The sequence below is a fragment of the Narcine bancroftii genome, chromosome 6 (assembly GCF_036971445.1).
Source record: "Narcine bancroftii isolate sNarBan1 chromosome 6, sNarBan1.hap1, whole genome shotgun sequence".
Lineage (NCBI taxonomy): Eukaryota > Metazoa > Chordata > Chondrichthyes > Torpediniformes > Narcinidae > Narcine > Narcine bancroftii.
Window position 1 is genome coordinate 23,081,477 of NC_091474.1, and position 16,376 is coordinate 23,097,852.

The window sequence follows — 16,376 nt, forward strand, 5'->3', positions numbered from 1 at the left end:
CGGGCAAACTATGTATCTAGTTGGAGGGCATGCTCGGGCGCGCACGCTCATACAAACAAACACACCAAATTTGTACCTTTTTTCCTCCAGTAATAGCAACCTTCTGAAGCTTGCGGTAACAATATTTTGCATACGTGCTTATAAGTAGATCTAAAGGAAAGGAGGAAGAAATGACAGCCGATTAAGATCCCCATTTTGTGCATTGAGGAACGTCTTGTGCGGATTATGGAGTCACACATGATGGAAACCAGCACTTTGACCCCTAGAGGGTCCATGCGAAATTCTAAAGATCTACCGCTCGCTGTTCCCATTTATTCACTTCACCTCTCCATCACTGACCCCCCCCCCAACTGTACCACTCACCTAAACAATTTACCATGGCAAATTAGCCTGACAACTCGCACATTCCTTTGAAATGTGGGAGGAAACAGGAACAGCAGGAGGAAACCTGCACTGCCATTGGGAGGACAAGCAAACTCCACACGGGCATTACAGGATTGAACCTCAGCCATATGAGCTGCATCAGCGCCTCGACTCTGCCATAGTAGGCTGTCCACCCACCAAATTTATATTTCAATCCCACTTCTATGAGCTTTATTCTCTTTGCAGATCAGTCGTTGCTCATTCAGCACTCCTGCAATGGCTCGACTCAACTCCTCACAATCAATTTTTTTTTAATTGGTTTGACAGATCAGTTATAATATTTAAAGCCATTTTCTAAGCTTTAGAATAAAGGCTTTCTGCTTGGATAACAGTACACCTGACTCTTGTTTAAAACTACCCTATCAGGACTAAACACTAGAAATACACAAATTTCAATACCCACAGAAGTGGTCAAATTTATCAAGCTATCATTTTGATCTCAATCGCTGCTTAGATTGCAGTAGTTCAAAACTAAAATGACTCAGACAGCTGGCGGTTGCCATGAATACACGTCCTACCAATGATGACCACATCCTGTGAACGAGTGAAAGAAAAGAACAGCACCTCACCAAATCCACTCAAAACTTACCTTCTTCCTCCTCAATATTCTGTTTCCTCTTTTTCCTGGATTTTGAGAACTTCTTACTTTTCATTTCCAGTAGTTCACTGATACGTTGGGTGACTGGAATTTAAAAATAGGGAGATGCGTTACAAGGTCACAAGATAAAGGAGGGAGCAGAAGTGGGCCCATCGAGTCTGCCCCACCATTCTATCACGAGCTGATCCAGCGTCCCACTCCCTGGCCTTCTCCCTGTAACCGCTGAGGCTTCGGATCAATTTCACAAAATCGCATTTCTAAAGCATGATACAAAAACTTGCATCAAATAAAATCACGAGAGGAAGAGATCTTTTGCCCAGAGCAGGGGAATCAGTAACCAGAGAACCTAGGTTGAAGGTGGTGGGTGGGGGAAAGAGTCAAAAGGAACCTGAAGGGTTACTCTTTTTACATAGATGTTGGTGGGTGTATGGGACGAGCTTTAAATATTGTTGGCTGAAGTGTTAATATTGACCAAGACTGCTGTGTATAATAGAATCTGGAGGGAACTGGGGAAAATAACATTGGATTGATAGTGTGAAGGGGCTCTTGGTGATTTGCTAAAAGGCCTGTTTCCCTGCCAGTGATTCAGCGATCAAGGAGAACCCCACTTCCAAAGTCACACTGTGGAATATTTTTTTCATTCACCCAAGAGGATAGAAGCAGCCTCAGTTCAATGGATCATGGAAAATAGCACCTGGCAGTGTAGCCCCAAGGGATTATCTAGAGCAGTGGTCCTCAACCTTTTTTCCCACCCCACTCACCTACCACCTTAAGTAATCCCTTACTAACCACAGGGCACGTATGGCATCTCTATGCCATAGATGCTCTGTGGTGGGTAAGGGATTATTTAAGGTGGTAGGTGAGTGGAAAAACAAAAGGTTAAGAATCACTTACCTCGAGCATTCTCATCGGGGGTCATATGTGCCCCACAACACCCTCCACCCCTACGGCAGTCACAGCACATTGAAGGGAGGCCATGGAATGAAATCATAACTTTTTTTTTTAATGTGTTTTATGTAGTCGGTGGGAGAGAAGTATGGAAGGAACCAACTCAACTTGACTGCTGCACAGGGAAGGGAGTCCATGAACTTTGAGCAGAGTCCTAATGGGGCCACAGCCAAAAATAAAAGGTAGAAAATGGCAGGGCTGGAGGGTAGCGAGTTTGATTGCCTGTGCTGTTAATGAACTGTATGTGCATGTGAGCGCCTGCCAAGGCCTCAGAGCTCTCAGGTTATCGTTCAGAGAGAATTAACCAGGGTCCTCAATTGCCGCTACCCTTCCTCTTGGAAATATGGAAAGGAATGGCCCTGTGAGATCCCAAACTAATGACGTGGTGAGTCATTATATACTATCAATAGACGATCAATATCATGGATCCCACTGTCCCCAGATCTGCATCTCAGTGGGAAGTGTGTACTTGAGGAGAAAGAAAAACTGGATACAGGGGTGAAAATACATCTGAAACTCTAAATTCAATGTGCAAAGATTCTTACACCTTAAATCTTCTGAATAAGACAGTTACCAGCATGTAAGGTGATCTGAAACTTTAAAAAATGCCACCTTAAAATCGGATTGCCTTATACGCCAGGTCTAAAATCCAAAGTTTCAACACCACTGCCATCTTCATGCCGGCTCCGACATAATCTTGCACGTCCTGTTTGTTATGAATGAAACCTCAGCAAAACTGCATGGCCCATCTGCCCAGTATGTCGTTGGCTTTAAAAATGGCCTGTTACAGAAGCCGATTTATTTTAAAATATGCTAATAAAATTTACAGGGTAATTTGGTATTAAAATACTGTGATGTGCTTTTAACAGCATTAAGTGTCAGGTTTATTTGGTGGGGGGGGGGGTCATCTTCTACAAAGGCTATCACTCAAAACCAACATTTTAGGTCAAAATTCTGGGGTTTGTCCTATTCAGAGTTGTCTTGTATGCTGGCATATACAGTAAGTGTTTATGAACAAGCACCACACTTTACATCAGACCACACCCAGAGTAAAATGAGATTATCTCCTAAATAATAAAAATAATTTAAGAGCATGTGCTCACGTACTTTTCACATCATTCGCAGGGTCAGTGTGCCGGTAGATGTATCCTTCCAAGTAAGATTGAAATTTGGGAGACGGAGAAAAGAAAGCTAGACAAATCGCCATGAGCTCCCAGCCACAGGCCAGGCTTTGGTAGTGGAGATTGTCCGTGGTCTGCCTGCAGAGCTGGATGTAAAGTTCGTCCCGAATGCCCTGCATGGTCCAGCACTTGGTGACTATCGTGAGGGCGATTGGGACCCTCTCCATCCGTGCCTGCCTGTCCCCCATGTACATCTGCACCAGCTTGAAGAGCTCGCAGGCGTCTTTCTTGATGATCCGATCACTGGTCACCAACATGGGCTTCTTGATGGAACCTCCGACCCAGGAAAGCATGTTGGCGATGGACAACCTGCGGCGGAAGATCCCCCGGGTGTGCATGTTCAGGTGCTTGGCTGCCCAATCTTCCATACTCTTCTCTGCAAGGGGTTTCCGCAAGGTGGTGTAGGGGAAGTGATAGCCCACAGTGCACGTTTGGCTCCCCGAGTTAAGTTTAGGATTGTTGCCTGTGCTCTGGATCTAGGAGAGAGAGAAAAACAATTTATTTTTTTTTGTGACTGTCTTATGAAACGGAGCATGCATTAACATGATCAGGCTTAATTAACTAAGCCTGCAAGATGCAATCAGCTATGTTGTGATTTACAGCAAGAATGTAGGAACAAGGAAGGCCCATCAGACCCTCAAGTCTGGTCAGCCAATTAGCTATCTCAGCTTTCTAGCTCAAATATCCTCACCCAATAAACATGGAACAGGACAGCACAGGTACAGGCCCTTCAGCTCATGATATCTATGCCAAAATTAAACTAAATCTCCTTTGCCTACACATGTTACATATCTCTGTTTACTCTGCATCTAGAAGCCTCTTAAACGCTACCGACCGCTAGGCAGACTGGTTCACTCGACGTAAAATAAAATCTGCAAGATAAAATGTAAAAACTAAGTTATGCACCGCAAGCCCCTGCACACTGTAATATGTTAATGACTAGATATAGTACAAGTTCGAAAATCCAGAGTGTTCGGGGATTTGGTCAGTCTGGATTTTCCGGATTCTTGGAAAGTAATTTTAAAATTCAAATTGAAGAAGGAATTTTAAAAAAGAGGCAAATTTTGATCATTTATTCATCAGCAAATACTGCATTCTTCATTTATCAAAATGAGCAGTTTTAAAGAAAAATAAAGTTCCCCCTTGCAGCCCCTGTGCATCTGTGGTGCTTACACATGCATGCACGCAAAAACCTGCTAAACATTAAAAGTTTGAGTTTTCGAAAAGTCTTCTCAGGTGGGACAGATTTCTGGCTTTCTTCTGTAATGTGTTTTCAGGGTGGTTGTCATTCATTGACATTGTATTAATGAGGTTACCCAATACTCGCACATCCAAAGATTACTAGTTAAGATAATTGAGGGGTTCTCTCTCTTTCCCTGAGATATGCAGGACTCTGAGGTGGCTGGATGTTGAGAACTAAGATGTTGAGAACAGGATAAGGGGTTGATCATTTAGGACGGAGATGGGAAGATGTGTCCTTCCTGCAGGGGGTTGAAAATCTCGTGGTTTCTCAACCTTGGAACTCAGTGGACGCTCAGTGTAGTTGGGCATGTTCCCAACTGAGATCAATTGGTTATTATATAATGACCAAGGGAAATGGGGAGAGAAAGTGGATTTGAGGTGCAAGATCAACTGTGATCTTGTTGAACAGCAGCACAGACTAGGAGTCCTAATTTTATTTAGGATAGTGACTGGAACCATTCGGACCAGGAACGTTAGCAGTGATTCCTGTGTTATCTTAAGTTAACTGTATTCGGCCAGGAAACTGGAATTAGCAGAGTTAAATCCAGTCTGAACTCCTTTCCTAATCTGCATCTGCCTGTTTCGGCTATTGGCCAATGGATCAGGCAGGGTAGTCATTACCTCACCATCACAACCTTTCTCCTCCTCTTGGGTCAATATCTCACCCATATTATTACATTTTACATCAAAAGAATGTCACTTGACTGAGGTTCTAATGTGACTGACAACCAATGCTTCAGCATGGGAGGGGAATAAAGAGAAAAAATAAAAGTATTCAATTAATCAAAAATATTCTTCAAGCACAGGAGAGAACACTCCCCATATATGCGAATGGTTTGGCAATACTTCGATCAAGAAAGTCTCTCAATCAGATCCAAATTAGCACCTCATTGACTTCCAACTTCCATGATTTTTGAAAAGCTGCATCCATTTCCACTTGGAAACTGATGGGCGATTTTTGGGAGAGAATCGTGCATATTAAAGCTCAGCATTTCTCCAGGTTGATTGGTTGCGTCACTGTCTGGTATGGATGTGCCAATACACAGGATAGGAAAGGACTACAAAGAGCTGTGAACTCAGCCAGCACCATCACAGCCATCAGTCTTCCCACCATTCAGAACATACATACGAGGCGGTGCCTCTCTCCTCAAGGACCCTCACTACCCACTTCACACCGCTACTGTCAGGAAGGAGGTACAGGAGCCTGAAGACAAACACCCAATGGTACAAAAACTGCTTCTCCCCCTCCCACCATCAGGTTTCTGAATGGACAATGAACCACGGACACTCCCTCACTTTTTCCTCTTCTTTTGCACTTACTTATTTTTAAAATGTAATTTATAGCAATTTTGGCTGCAAAGCAACACATTTCATGAGAATAAACTCTGATTTTGTGCTGTTTTCACAGCATCTGCAGACTTTTGTGTTTCACTCTTTTTTATATTAAAATCCCAGCCTGCAAGGAATTTTTTTTACTCCAATTTTCTCTTCAGATTCTTCTGCCAAGAGTCAATATTTTCTCTTTCTCTTCATTTTTAAGATTTATCATGATTAAAAGCATTGTAATTAAGATACCACAAACTGGTAACAGAAAAGAATTTTAAACCACATTTCTTTTAAATGTAATTCAGTTCCTGCTGTCCTGTCCACAAAAACTATGATAGGGCTTTAAAGTTTTTAAGATTTAAAACAAAATAGTCACATTATTCTTGGGAATTTACCATTAATTGTTGAGCATTCTCAAGCACTGGCAATCAGATGGGAATGCACTGATCTCTTTGGTTCTCGTGCCTTGCTAACTGGCCCATCGCACCAAAGCCTCGAGGAAATTTCTCCTCCATTGGGAACTCTCCAAGGGTACAGCCACCGGGATAAAGACCACCTCTGTTTATTTTCAGACGCCGACATCGAAATGACCTGAGCGTGCTCGGAACTCCTGATGCTGAATTGGCTTTCGATTCTCACTGGCGTGCTAATTTTTTTGGTCCCCGACAAATTGTCTCAATATGGCATGGCTGGAGAGATGGAAGTGGTGGGCAGAGGAAGGAGAATTTATTTTTTTAATCCAATCGAATTCGATAAGATAACCATCCCACCCACCCCCCTCCACCACTGAAAACACAGGGGCACAAGGCAAGGTTGAAGTCACAACCAACTCTCGCGTCAAATAACCTGCACCATTCAATGCTAAGACTCATTTGTGAGCACTTTTAATACATGACAAAAACTGGAGACCTCTTCAAAATTCAGACACATGATCAGTGCAAAGAGACATCCATCTTCATTGTATTTTAAACCTTGCTTCAAAGCATTGACGTTAACCATGGATATCAATTTGTGATGAGGTGCCATTCAAGTGAGTTCAGCACATTTCCCAGCATGCATGTTGGCCACAGAATTGGAAGCCATCACTGACAAATGGCTTGGGGGGGGGATATTCATTATATCCTAATTTCCATTAGACGCATTCCATTGTATGGAGTGAAACATATGAAAGTCAGCGAATGCTGCGATTATAGTCAAAACACAGAAATGCTGGAGGAACTCAGTAGGTCTCGCAGCGTCCATAGGCGGTCAAGATACATTGCCGACATTTCCGGCCCTCCAATGGACGCTACGAGACCGGCTGAGTTCTTCCAGCATTTCTGTCTTTTCATGACGTGGAACATGTGCAGAAGAAAGATGGGAACTTGAATAATTTCCCAAGTTGTACCACTGGAGTGGTTAGAGAGGCTACAAAATGGGAGAATGCGTGTGGATTATAAATTTGGTATCTTAATGGAACTGCCTCCTTTTCCTCCCTTTCCCCATCCCAAAGAAATATCACGGACTGATTATTAAGATATGGCTCCTTCAATAATGCATCATTAACAATGAAAACCCTGGCAAACTTCTACAGAGGTGTGGTGGAAAGTGTGCTGATCAGCTGCATCACAGCCTGGTATGGGGCCACCAATACCTCTGAGCTTAAAGCCCTGCAAGATGTACGCAGCCCAGGACATCACAGGCAAAACCATCCCCACCATACATGGAATGCAATCATCAAATCCACACCACTTAGCACACATGCTCTGTTCTCACTGCTGCCATCAGGAAAGAGGTATCGGTGCCACAAGACTCACACCACCAGGTTCAGGAATAGTTGCTACCCCTCCAACATCAGACTCCTCAACAATAAATTCAAATCAGAGACTCAGTTAAGGATTCTTGCTTTACACATGATTTATTATTGAATATTGTATTTATTTTCTGTTTTGCAGTTTGTTTGCATTTCTCTCTTGTATACACATATTTTCTTGAGTACAGTTTACAATGAAAATTCTGTCTGGCCATGGATAAGTTCTTTCAGGACCTGTGTAAACATCTTTCTAATATCAGACAGACAATCTTTGCCATTACAGCAGTTACACAGCAGGGAAAGGTCACCTCCCTCACCATCTCAATAACCTGGAGTGGTAGGGCAAGAAGCTGGACAAAGGGGAGTTAACTTGACACACTCCAGTGGCGAAACCAATGATGCAGTGCCTGGTAGCTGGGCCTCTCAATAACCTCATTCACCAACGGTGAATTGCCAAATGGAGAAGCCAGTTCATCATCTCACAACTTCTTCTGTGAACAAGGCTACTGTGTTTGCAGATATACCACTTGATAAAATAATTTACCTGGAGAAAGGCACCACAGCATTTAAAAAAAATTATTTACAACATGCTAGAAGCCGATTCCAGCTAATGAAATCTGGTCAGCCCAATTGCACCCAATTAAACAACAACCCTGTATGTTTTGGAAGGTCGGCGGAAGCTGGAGCTTCCGGGGAAAATCCATGCAGGTCGAGTACAAATTCCTTACAAAGATCACCGGGTTGAACCTGGATTGTTGGTGCTGTAATACCAATCTGCTAATCACAGGATAGAAGCAGAAATATGCTATTCAGGCCATTGAGTCTGTCCCATCATTCAATCATGACCTGCTCCATTTTCCTACAGACCCACTTTCTCCCCATAACCTTTGATGCCCTGGCTAATCAAGAACCTATCAATCTCTGCCCTAAACACACCCAATGACCTGGCTTCCACAACCACCTGTTGCAACAAATTCCACAGATTCACCACCCTCTGGCTGAAGAGATTCCTCCACATCTCTGATCTTTAATCCTCAACTGTGCGGGTACGATGAGTAAGGCCTCATGCAATTGATTACCTTCCTGGAATCGCATCAAAAACTAGACAAACCCAGTTCGAGTTGAATCCTGGCGTTGCATTCCTTTCTATCTCACCAATCCTCCGGACCAATAGTCTCACACTCTATTCGCCCCTGAACCTTCCACTGGGAACCAGGGACCGCACATAACTGCACTCTCTGCACTCCCCCCCCCCCCCACCTTGATCTCCTACTGGGACATGTAGACCACGTATCCAATAAGCGCGTCTGCTTGTCTGTGTGTGAGCAGTCTCAGAGTCAGAATTTATTGCCATGAACATGTCACAAAATTGATAGTTTTGCAGCAATGTCACAGTGCGAACATTTCTATAAACTACATTTCAAAATAAATAAAATAGTGCAAGATAAAGAAAATGGCAAAGTGAGGCAATGTCTGTGGTTCATTGTCCTTTCAAAAATCTGATGGCAGAGGGGAAGAAGCTGTCCTTGTGCTGCTGAGTGCTTGTCTTCAGGCTCGTGTACCCTTTGCCCCTGATGGGAACAGAGTGAAGAGGGCATGGCCTGGATGGTGAGGATCACTCCATAATCAACTCCAAAATCAGACAGTAGGCCTTCTTACACCACTGGCGAGCAGTGACCCTACTTGGACCGAGGTGAAATTCCCAGGAAGGTAGGACCTCCCGGGCCTTTCACACTGCGGTCCAAATTCCTTGTAATTTGACCTCCCCAGCAATTTGGGGGGGGGGGGGGGGGGGAGGGTCCCGCCCCCAGCGATGGCACAGTGAGTCTCAGGAAGTTCCACCAGAAGTTGGATCTTAACAGAAATAGCAGACAAGGCTTTTCCAAAAATCAATAAACTACTGCCTAAATGGTTAAATAAATAAATTGAGTAATTCAATCCACAGTCCTACTGCACGAACAGCTCTCCCACACATTTCTTCCTTGATTGGTGACGCAGCACGTAAGCATTGATGTCACGACGTTTCCCTTGCTTGGCCAATTGCTTTTATTCAGACCGCAGGGAGAGGGTGGCCTAGGGAAATTTCCTGGGAATCCCCATTTTACATGACTGTGAAAAGGCCTGGTGATGCAACCAACCAGACTGAATGCTCTCCATGGCACACCTGTTCCACCATCTGATCCGATGACAGATCAACATACACTGCAACATATGGCACAGAGAGGCATGCTGATTTCCACCCGTTACCCAACCTGTGCACTCAACATCTTTATTTTATTTAGAACATTTCAGCGGCGAGGACATGGGTGCCCTGGCAAGGTCACCATTTATTGCTCATCCCTAACTGCCCTTGGTCGGGTGATGACAATCACCCCTTTCTGAACCACCAGAGGCTTATTGATGAAGACACTCCCAGAGCATTGCAAATGTGAAGCAATGAAGCGCAGCGATCACCTTCTAACTCAGGTGGGGGAGACCAGAACTAGTGGACATAGCCTCAAGATTCAGGGGAGTAGATTTAGGATGGAGATGAGGAGGAACTGCTTTTCCCAGAGGGTGGCGAAGCAGTGAAGACCACTTCAGTATATATATTTAAGGCAAGGTTGGATAATTTCTACATAGTCGGGGAATTAAGGGATGCAGGGAACAAGGCGGGTAGGTTGAGATGAGTCTAACGTCAGGTCAACCATGATCACATTGGATGATGGAGCAGGCTCGACGGGCCTGATGGCCAAATCCTGGTTCTATTTCTTATGTTCTTAAATCTTCCACATCTCCAAACAGCCAATTAAACAATCTTTAGTTGAATTCCCCACTGTTACATCAAAAACATGGCAGATGAAGGGAGGGCTCACGGACAGCATCGTGATATTGGCCTTCCCTAGTGCTATCGAGGATGGCGTCAGCCAGGTTTCAGCTCAATTACTCTTGGAAATCATTCCATGATGGTTTCCACCAACCCCCCCCCCCCCACCGCCTCAGGATATTGTATGCCTTCTGAGAGCGCCAATGGGTTTTTAATCTGAAAGGAATCATTGCCTACTGCAAGGTACTCCCTCAGCACTGCATTCTAATCCTGCACTGAGCATCCAACTTCAACATTTAATCCCATGCACAGAAGTTAACAACAGATGCCTCTTACCTGTGGTGTACTCCGAATGGGACTCGGTAAAGAGAGGCTAATCTGACTTGTTAAGCTTCTTTCCAATGAATTGCTGGAAAAGTCCACCTTTTCAAATGTTCTCTTCTGGCGAACCACTTCCTGCCGTGTTGACAATTCACTGTCGACCGAAGCCCTGATGTCAGAGCCCAGCTTATGCAACGATCTGTTGCTAGCCGCAATGTTGTCCTTCGAACCACGGTTAGCATACTGCCGCAGGTGCCGGCCTTCGGACTGCAGGCGGATCTTGTGAATGTCGGCCAGGATGCAGCTCTCGGCAATGTCCGCGTTCAGGCTTGCCTGACTGCCCCTGCTTTCTGCGGCCCGGCCCACCACCGCCCGCATCTCTGCCATCAGCTTCTCGTTCAGAACATTGAGCTCGCTGCTGCTGCCCAAGGAACCAGGCCTGGCCTGTACCACTGCCGTCCGCCTGCCCTTCCTTCTCCTCAGGCTGGGAGAAGGCCCCGTCGAGTAGCCAGAGTCCTGGTGGCTGATCACAGAGGTCGGGTACTCCTGCGACTGCATGCTGCATTGGCGGCTGTGCACCTCATTACTCTTCAAGGAGTTCACGTCCAGGATCTTCCACTGCTGCTTGTTACTGTCCTTGGCTGTCAAGGGGCCAGAGTGAATTCTGCCCGAGCTGTCGCATGTCCCGTTCGGAGAAGAGGACTGCTTTAAAGACGGGTCAATGTTGACCATGTGTTTGATGTACTCTCTACCCGCTGGGCTGTACTCAGTGTTGGAGGGCTTCCTTGCATGTTTATTGACACCTTGTGGCTGAAAGGCCATGTTCTGCAGCAGCTTTGTAGGTCCACTTTGAAGTGCCGCTCTGGTGCGTGAAACACCCTCTGGCTCCACCTCCATCGGCGGCTCATCGTAAATCGGTGACTCGATCGGCGGCTCATCGTAAATGGGTGCTGCGGAGGCACACTTTGGGGACAGCGGCTGGCCCTTCTGGGGGGTCTGGTGTGAAGGCCCACTTGTCAAGACAAGGCAGAAGCCGCCGTTTTCCGTCTTCTTCAAGTGCAGGGATGGCTTGGGTTCAAGCGGGGAGGAGACTTTGCATCCAAGCGGGGTGCAGCTGGGCTGCTGACCATGAACCTGACCTGAAGCTTTGGCTAAATGGGTCCTCTGTGCAGTAGTGGAGGGAGAGTTCTGTTGCTGGGGTTCTGAGCCATGTGAGGAGACCGAACTTGTCCCACTGTCAACTTTCACCAGCATCGATGCCTTGGTGCCTGGAGTTGGTTGCCAGGTGGAACTTGTCCTGAGGGGAAATAAAAAGAGAATTTCATTAATATTTACAGTTCTGGTGTTAAAATATCAAAAATGGAACAATTAATTTCAATATACACCATTACTCAACACACCACTGTGTAATTGGATCCTCAATTTCTGCACCTCCAAACCACAGTCAGTGAGGATTGGCAAGAGCATCTCCTCCACAATCCACATCAGTACCAGAGCATCATAAGGCTGCGTTCCTAGCTTCCTACTCTACTCACTTTACATCTACGACTGTGTGGCTTGGTTCAATAATAACACCATCTACAAATTTGCCAACGAATCCACAGTAGTGGGTTGTATACAGGATGGAGATTGAAAACTTGGCTGAATGGTGCACCTACAACAATCTTGCACTCATCAGCACCAAAAACCAAAGAGCTGATAGTGGACTTCAGGAAGGGAAAACCAAGAGGTGTACGATCATTGGGGGATCAGAGGAAGAGAGGTTGAACAAATTTAAGTTTTTGGGAGTCACCATCTTGGAAAATCTTTCCTGGACCCAATACACTAATGGTATCATGAACATGTCAGCACCACTACTTCCTCAGGGGCTTGTGGACGCTTGGTATGACATCAGATACTCTGATAAATTTCTACAGAGGTGTGGTGGAAAGTGCGCTGACCGGCTGCACCACAGTCTGGTATGGGGACACCAATACCCCTGAGCAGAAAATCCTGCAAAAGGTGGTGGACACAGCCCAGGACATCACAGGCAAAAGTCTTCCCACCAACGAGAACATCTACAGGGAACGCAGCCATCAGACAACAACAGCATCGTCAAAATTCCACACAACCCAGCACACGCTCTGTTCTCGCTACTGTCGTCAGGAAAGAGGTCTAGGCGCTGCAAAACTTGCACCACCAGGTTCAGGAACAGCTGCTACCCCTCCACCATCAGTCTCCTCAACCACAAACTCAGAGACTCATTTAAAGACTCTTACTTGTTCACTTTATTGATTTTTTAAATTCTCTCTGTATTGCACAGTTTATTTACATTTCATTATTTGTTTACATGTGTATGTTGAGTCTTTTTTTTGTTCTACCCACAAGTGGTCATTCTGCCTTGCCTGCAGGAAGCAAAATCTCAGAGTTGTGTGATGTCATGTACAGTATGTACTTAAAATAAATCTGAAATCTAAATCTACCATACCATTGTACAAACAAAAGAGGCTACTTCACGGAATTCAATCTAGCAACACAACATAGGAAGCACAGACCAGATGTGATTTCTGCTGACCCTATCAAGAAAAAAATCTAAATTAAATTGCAATTTGTGAACATCTTGGGTCTCATTATGCCAACCATCAACCCTCCACTGATGATATAGAAGGAAAGCATCAATCTCATGAAAACAGAGTTCCTATTTATACAGAAACTCCCTTCCCTCCATCGACTCCATCTATTCCTCGGAAAGGTCTCCAACCTATCAAACCAGGCCGAATCTTCTCACATCAGAAAGGAGACTCAAGGGAGTGGGGTGTGAAACATGCACCAGCAGACTCGGCGGGGAGGGGGGGCCTTTTCTTTCCCGCTACTTTCAGACTATGGAACAAATGTCACGCAGTAAAATAATATTGCCCTTCCTCTGTTCAAACTGATCTCTCACTGTAACCCCACCCTGTGCTCTATTTTATGCGGCTGTACTTGTGCATGGTAGTCTTGCTGGACAGCACGCTAAACACAGAACCCTGGTACACGAGGCAATAAACTTAAACTTGAATACTGGCGTCCCTAAGGGGGTGCAGACCGCACCGGTGGCACCAAAATTACTGCCTATTAAATTTTTGTGTAGTGTTTCAGCAGAAATTTATCCCTGTAGTTAGTTACATTTTTGTAAACCCAGCTTACGTGCTGTAGTATACCTACAAGGTTAAAACTCGATGCTAATTTACTTTTTGAATCTTCTGATGTGCTCCAGTCTGAGCTGTCATTTACAATGGCGCTTCGAATCAATGGCGCTTCGAATCAATGGTCTTCGAATCACGCACCACAAGCACACACTGTTGCTTTCGCTACTGGTGTTTTTATAGTTGCTGTTTTGTCAAATTTTCTGGTGTTTCAGCTACAGTGGTTATTAGCAATAGGTTCTTTGAGAATGAAATAGTGATTAAAGGAAAAGATGGAGAAAAATAAAAAAGGCTTCTGCTTTGTTTCTAATAAAGTTGTAATTCAATGCAGAAAGATTTTACAAAACAATTTTGTTGTTAGTACTGATTGATGTACCTATTGCCATTACATTCAGTGACACAGGAGAATTACAATTTACAAGTAATCTTAATACAAAAAAACAATACTAAGGATTCTGTATGGTCTGGTATGGGAGGAGGTCCATTGTGGGGGATGATAGCATGAGTTACCACATTGGGTGACGCCAACCCTTGTGAGGCCATTGAACTCTAACCTTAACTTGAAGCTTTAACATTTAAAAAAAAGTGTTCCATTGGTTGATTAGAGTAAAACCTCTGGTATCCTGGATTCAAGCAAATGGCTTAAAAAAAAGGAAAATAAATTTATAAAGTAAAATAAATAAGAACAGGTAAATTTAAAATACAGAAAGTAAACGTTCTCTGAAGAACAAAGCTTTGGTGAAGATGGGAGCTTTGCTCCTAGCAGCTGTTTGAATCAAGTTGTGTGAAACAGCAATGGTGTTGCCCAGGAGCTGGTTTTTTTTTTATTTTTTTTTTTTTATTTTTTATTTTTTACACCATAAATCACATTAGCCATGATATACACTTTTTCTTTTTCACACATATACAGTGACTTTTTCCCCCCCCCCCCCTCCCTCCTCCCAAGCCACCCCCCCACCCCCCCCCTCTCATCCATTTTAGGTATACAATCTAGGTTGCATTAAACCAGTCAGACAATGTTGTCATTCAACAAAAATACACCAGAAATTCTACTGAGTCCATTCTTTTTTTTCCTTCTCCTTCCATCAACTTAGGTAATGTTTGTCCCCGGTAGGTTTTCGCTATTGTATTTAATGTAAGGCTCCCATACTTGTTCGAATATTTCAATATTATTTCTTAAACTCTATGTTATTTTTTCTAATGGAATACATTTATTCATTTCTATATACCATTGTTGTATTTTCAAATTATCTTCTAATTTCCAGGTTGACATAATACTTTTTTTTGCTACGGCTAGGGCTATCTTAACAAATCTTTTTTGTGCATCCTCCAAATCAATTCCAAATTCTTTGTTTTTTATGTTACTTAGGAGAAAGATCTCTGGATTCTTTGGTATATTGTTTTCTGTTATTTTATTTAATATCTGATTGAGATCATTCCCAGGAGCTGGTTGATGCCGCTCGCCATTGGGGTGACTCTCTTAAAGCGCCTTCTTTGTAAGAGTTGCCCTGGTCAGAGGCTTCATCTGTAAGCTTGGGGGGGGGGGTTAATTATCTATATGCTATGGCTCATCTTTTGGGCATCTCCGAGCAGGGGGAGGAACTTGCAGATGCACCGAAGGTGAAATGTTTTCAAAGAATGTGACTGAAAATAAAGTAAAATTATTCAAAGTTTATAGTCTTGTGCAAGTGAAGTTCATTCAGTGCAAGTACAGTATAGTATTTTTGCCTTTTATTCTTAATGCAGGTGTATTAATTAAGCATTGTAAGTCTCAAGCAACCATAAAATACACTTATCCGGCATCTAACAATCCCCACAGGTGCCAGATACCAGGGGTTTTTACCGTAATTCTCTTTCTCCTTCTGCCCTCCTGCTGCTTTTTTTCTACTGGATTTGTTCACTTTTCAGGAACTGAGACCTATTGGGGTGAACCTGGTCTGGGAGCTATCAGTAATTCCCTCAGGATACATACTGCACAACAAAGCCGATCTTCATTAAAGCTATGCTTTTGGTTTCTCAAGCTGCATATCTGTAACTTGAGAAGAATTTCCTCAGCATCATGTGCGGCGATCATTAGCTTCTGCTAATTATAGACAAGGAGCAAGAGTAATTTAGTTGATAAACACGGTACAGGCTGGATCACATATAGATATTAGCTTCCCATCTTAGTTATGGTAGTGAAAACAGATTGATAAGGACATGGCAATCAGGTCACCTGTCTGCTCTGGGCTACAGGAGTTAAATGAACAGGCGTAAAACAATTTAATTCTGGTGGTGGCTGCCGATGCATGGAAAATCCATCTCAGGTCTTTTAAGATTCATTCACAAGGGAGTGCTTCACTGTTGGAGGTGCCCGTTTCACATGAGATGCTGAACAAAGGCACCTTATGTTCTCCCGGATATAAAGCATTTCAAAGCTGGCAATTTGACGCAGAGCAAGAGGAGACGTTCTTGCTTCTGTGGCCAGCATTTCTCCCTGGACCAAGATCACTGCAAACGGATCACATACTGTTTTCACACTGCCAAGTTGCTGTACATGTTTGGCAGTTAAATACCATGGGACATCCTGAGGCTA

The 16,376-nt window shown here is 44.0% G+C and overlaps 1 protein-coding gene across 6 annotated transcripts in view; it reads right to left on the minus strand.

Moving 5' to 3' along the window:
• Window positions 1-16,376, minus strand: part of LOC138735815 (rho GTPase-activating protein 39-like) — a 195,361-nt gene that overhangs the window by 17,644 nt on the left and 161,341 nt on the right. For all 6 annotated transcript variants that reach the window (XM_069884287.1, XM_069884288.1, XM_069884289.1 and 3 more), the window contains 4 exons: window positions 10,653-11,934; window positions 3,077-3,626; window positions 1,013-1,105; window positions 77-150 (listed from right to left, as the gene is read on the minus strand). In XM_069884287.1, the coding sequence (XP_069740388.1) occupies window positions 77-150; window positions 1,013-1,105; window positions 3,077-3,626; window positions 10,653-11,934 (1,999 nt within the window). The remainder of the gene's footprint in view (window positions 1-76; window positions 151-1,012; window positions 1,106-3,076; window positions 3,627-10,652; window positions 11,935-16,376) is intronic.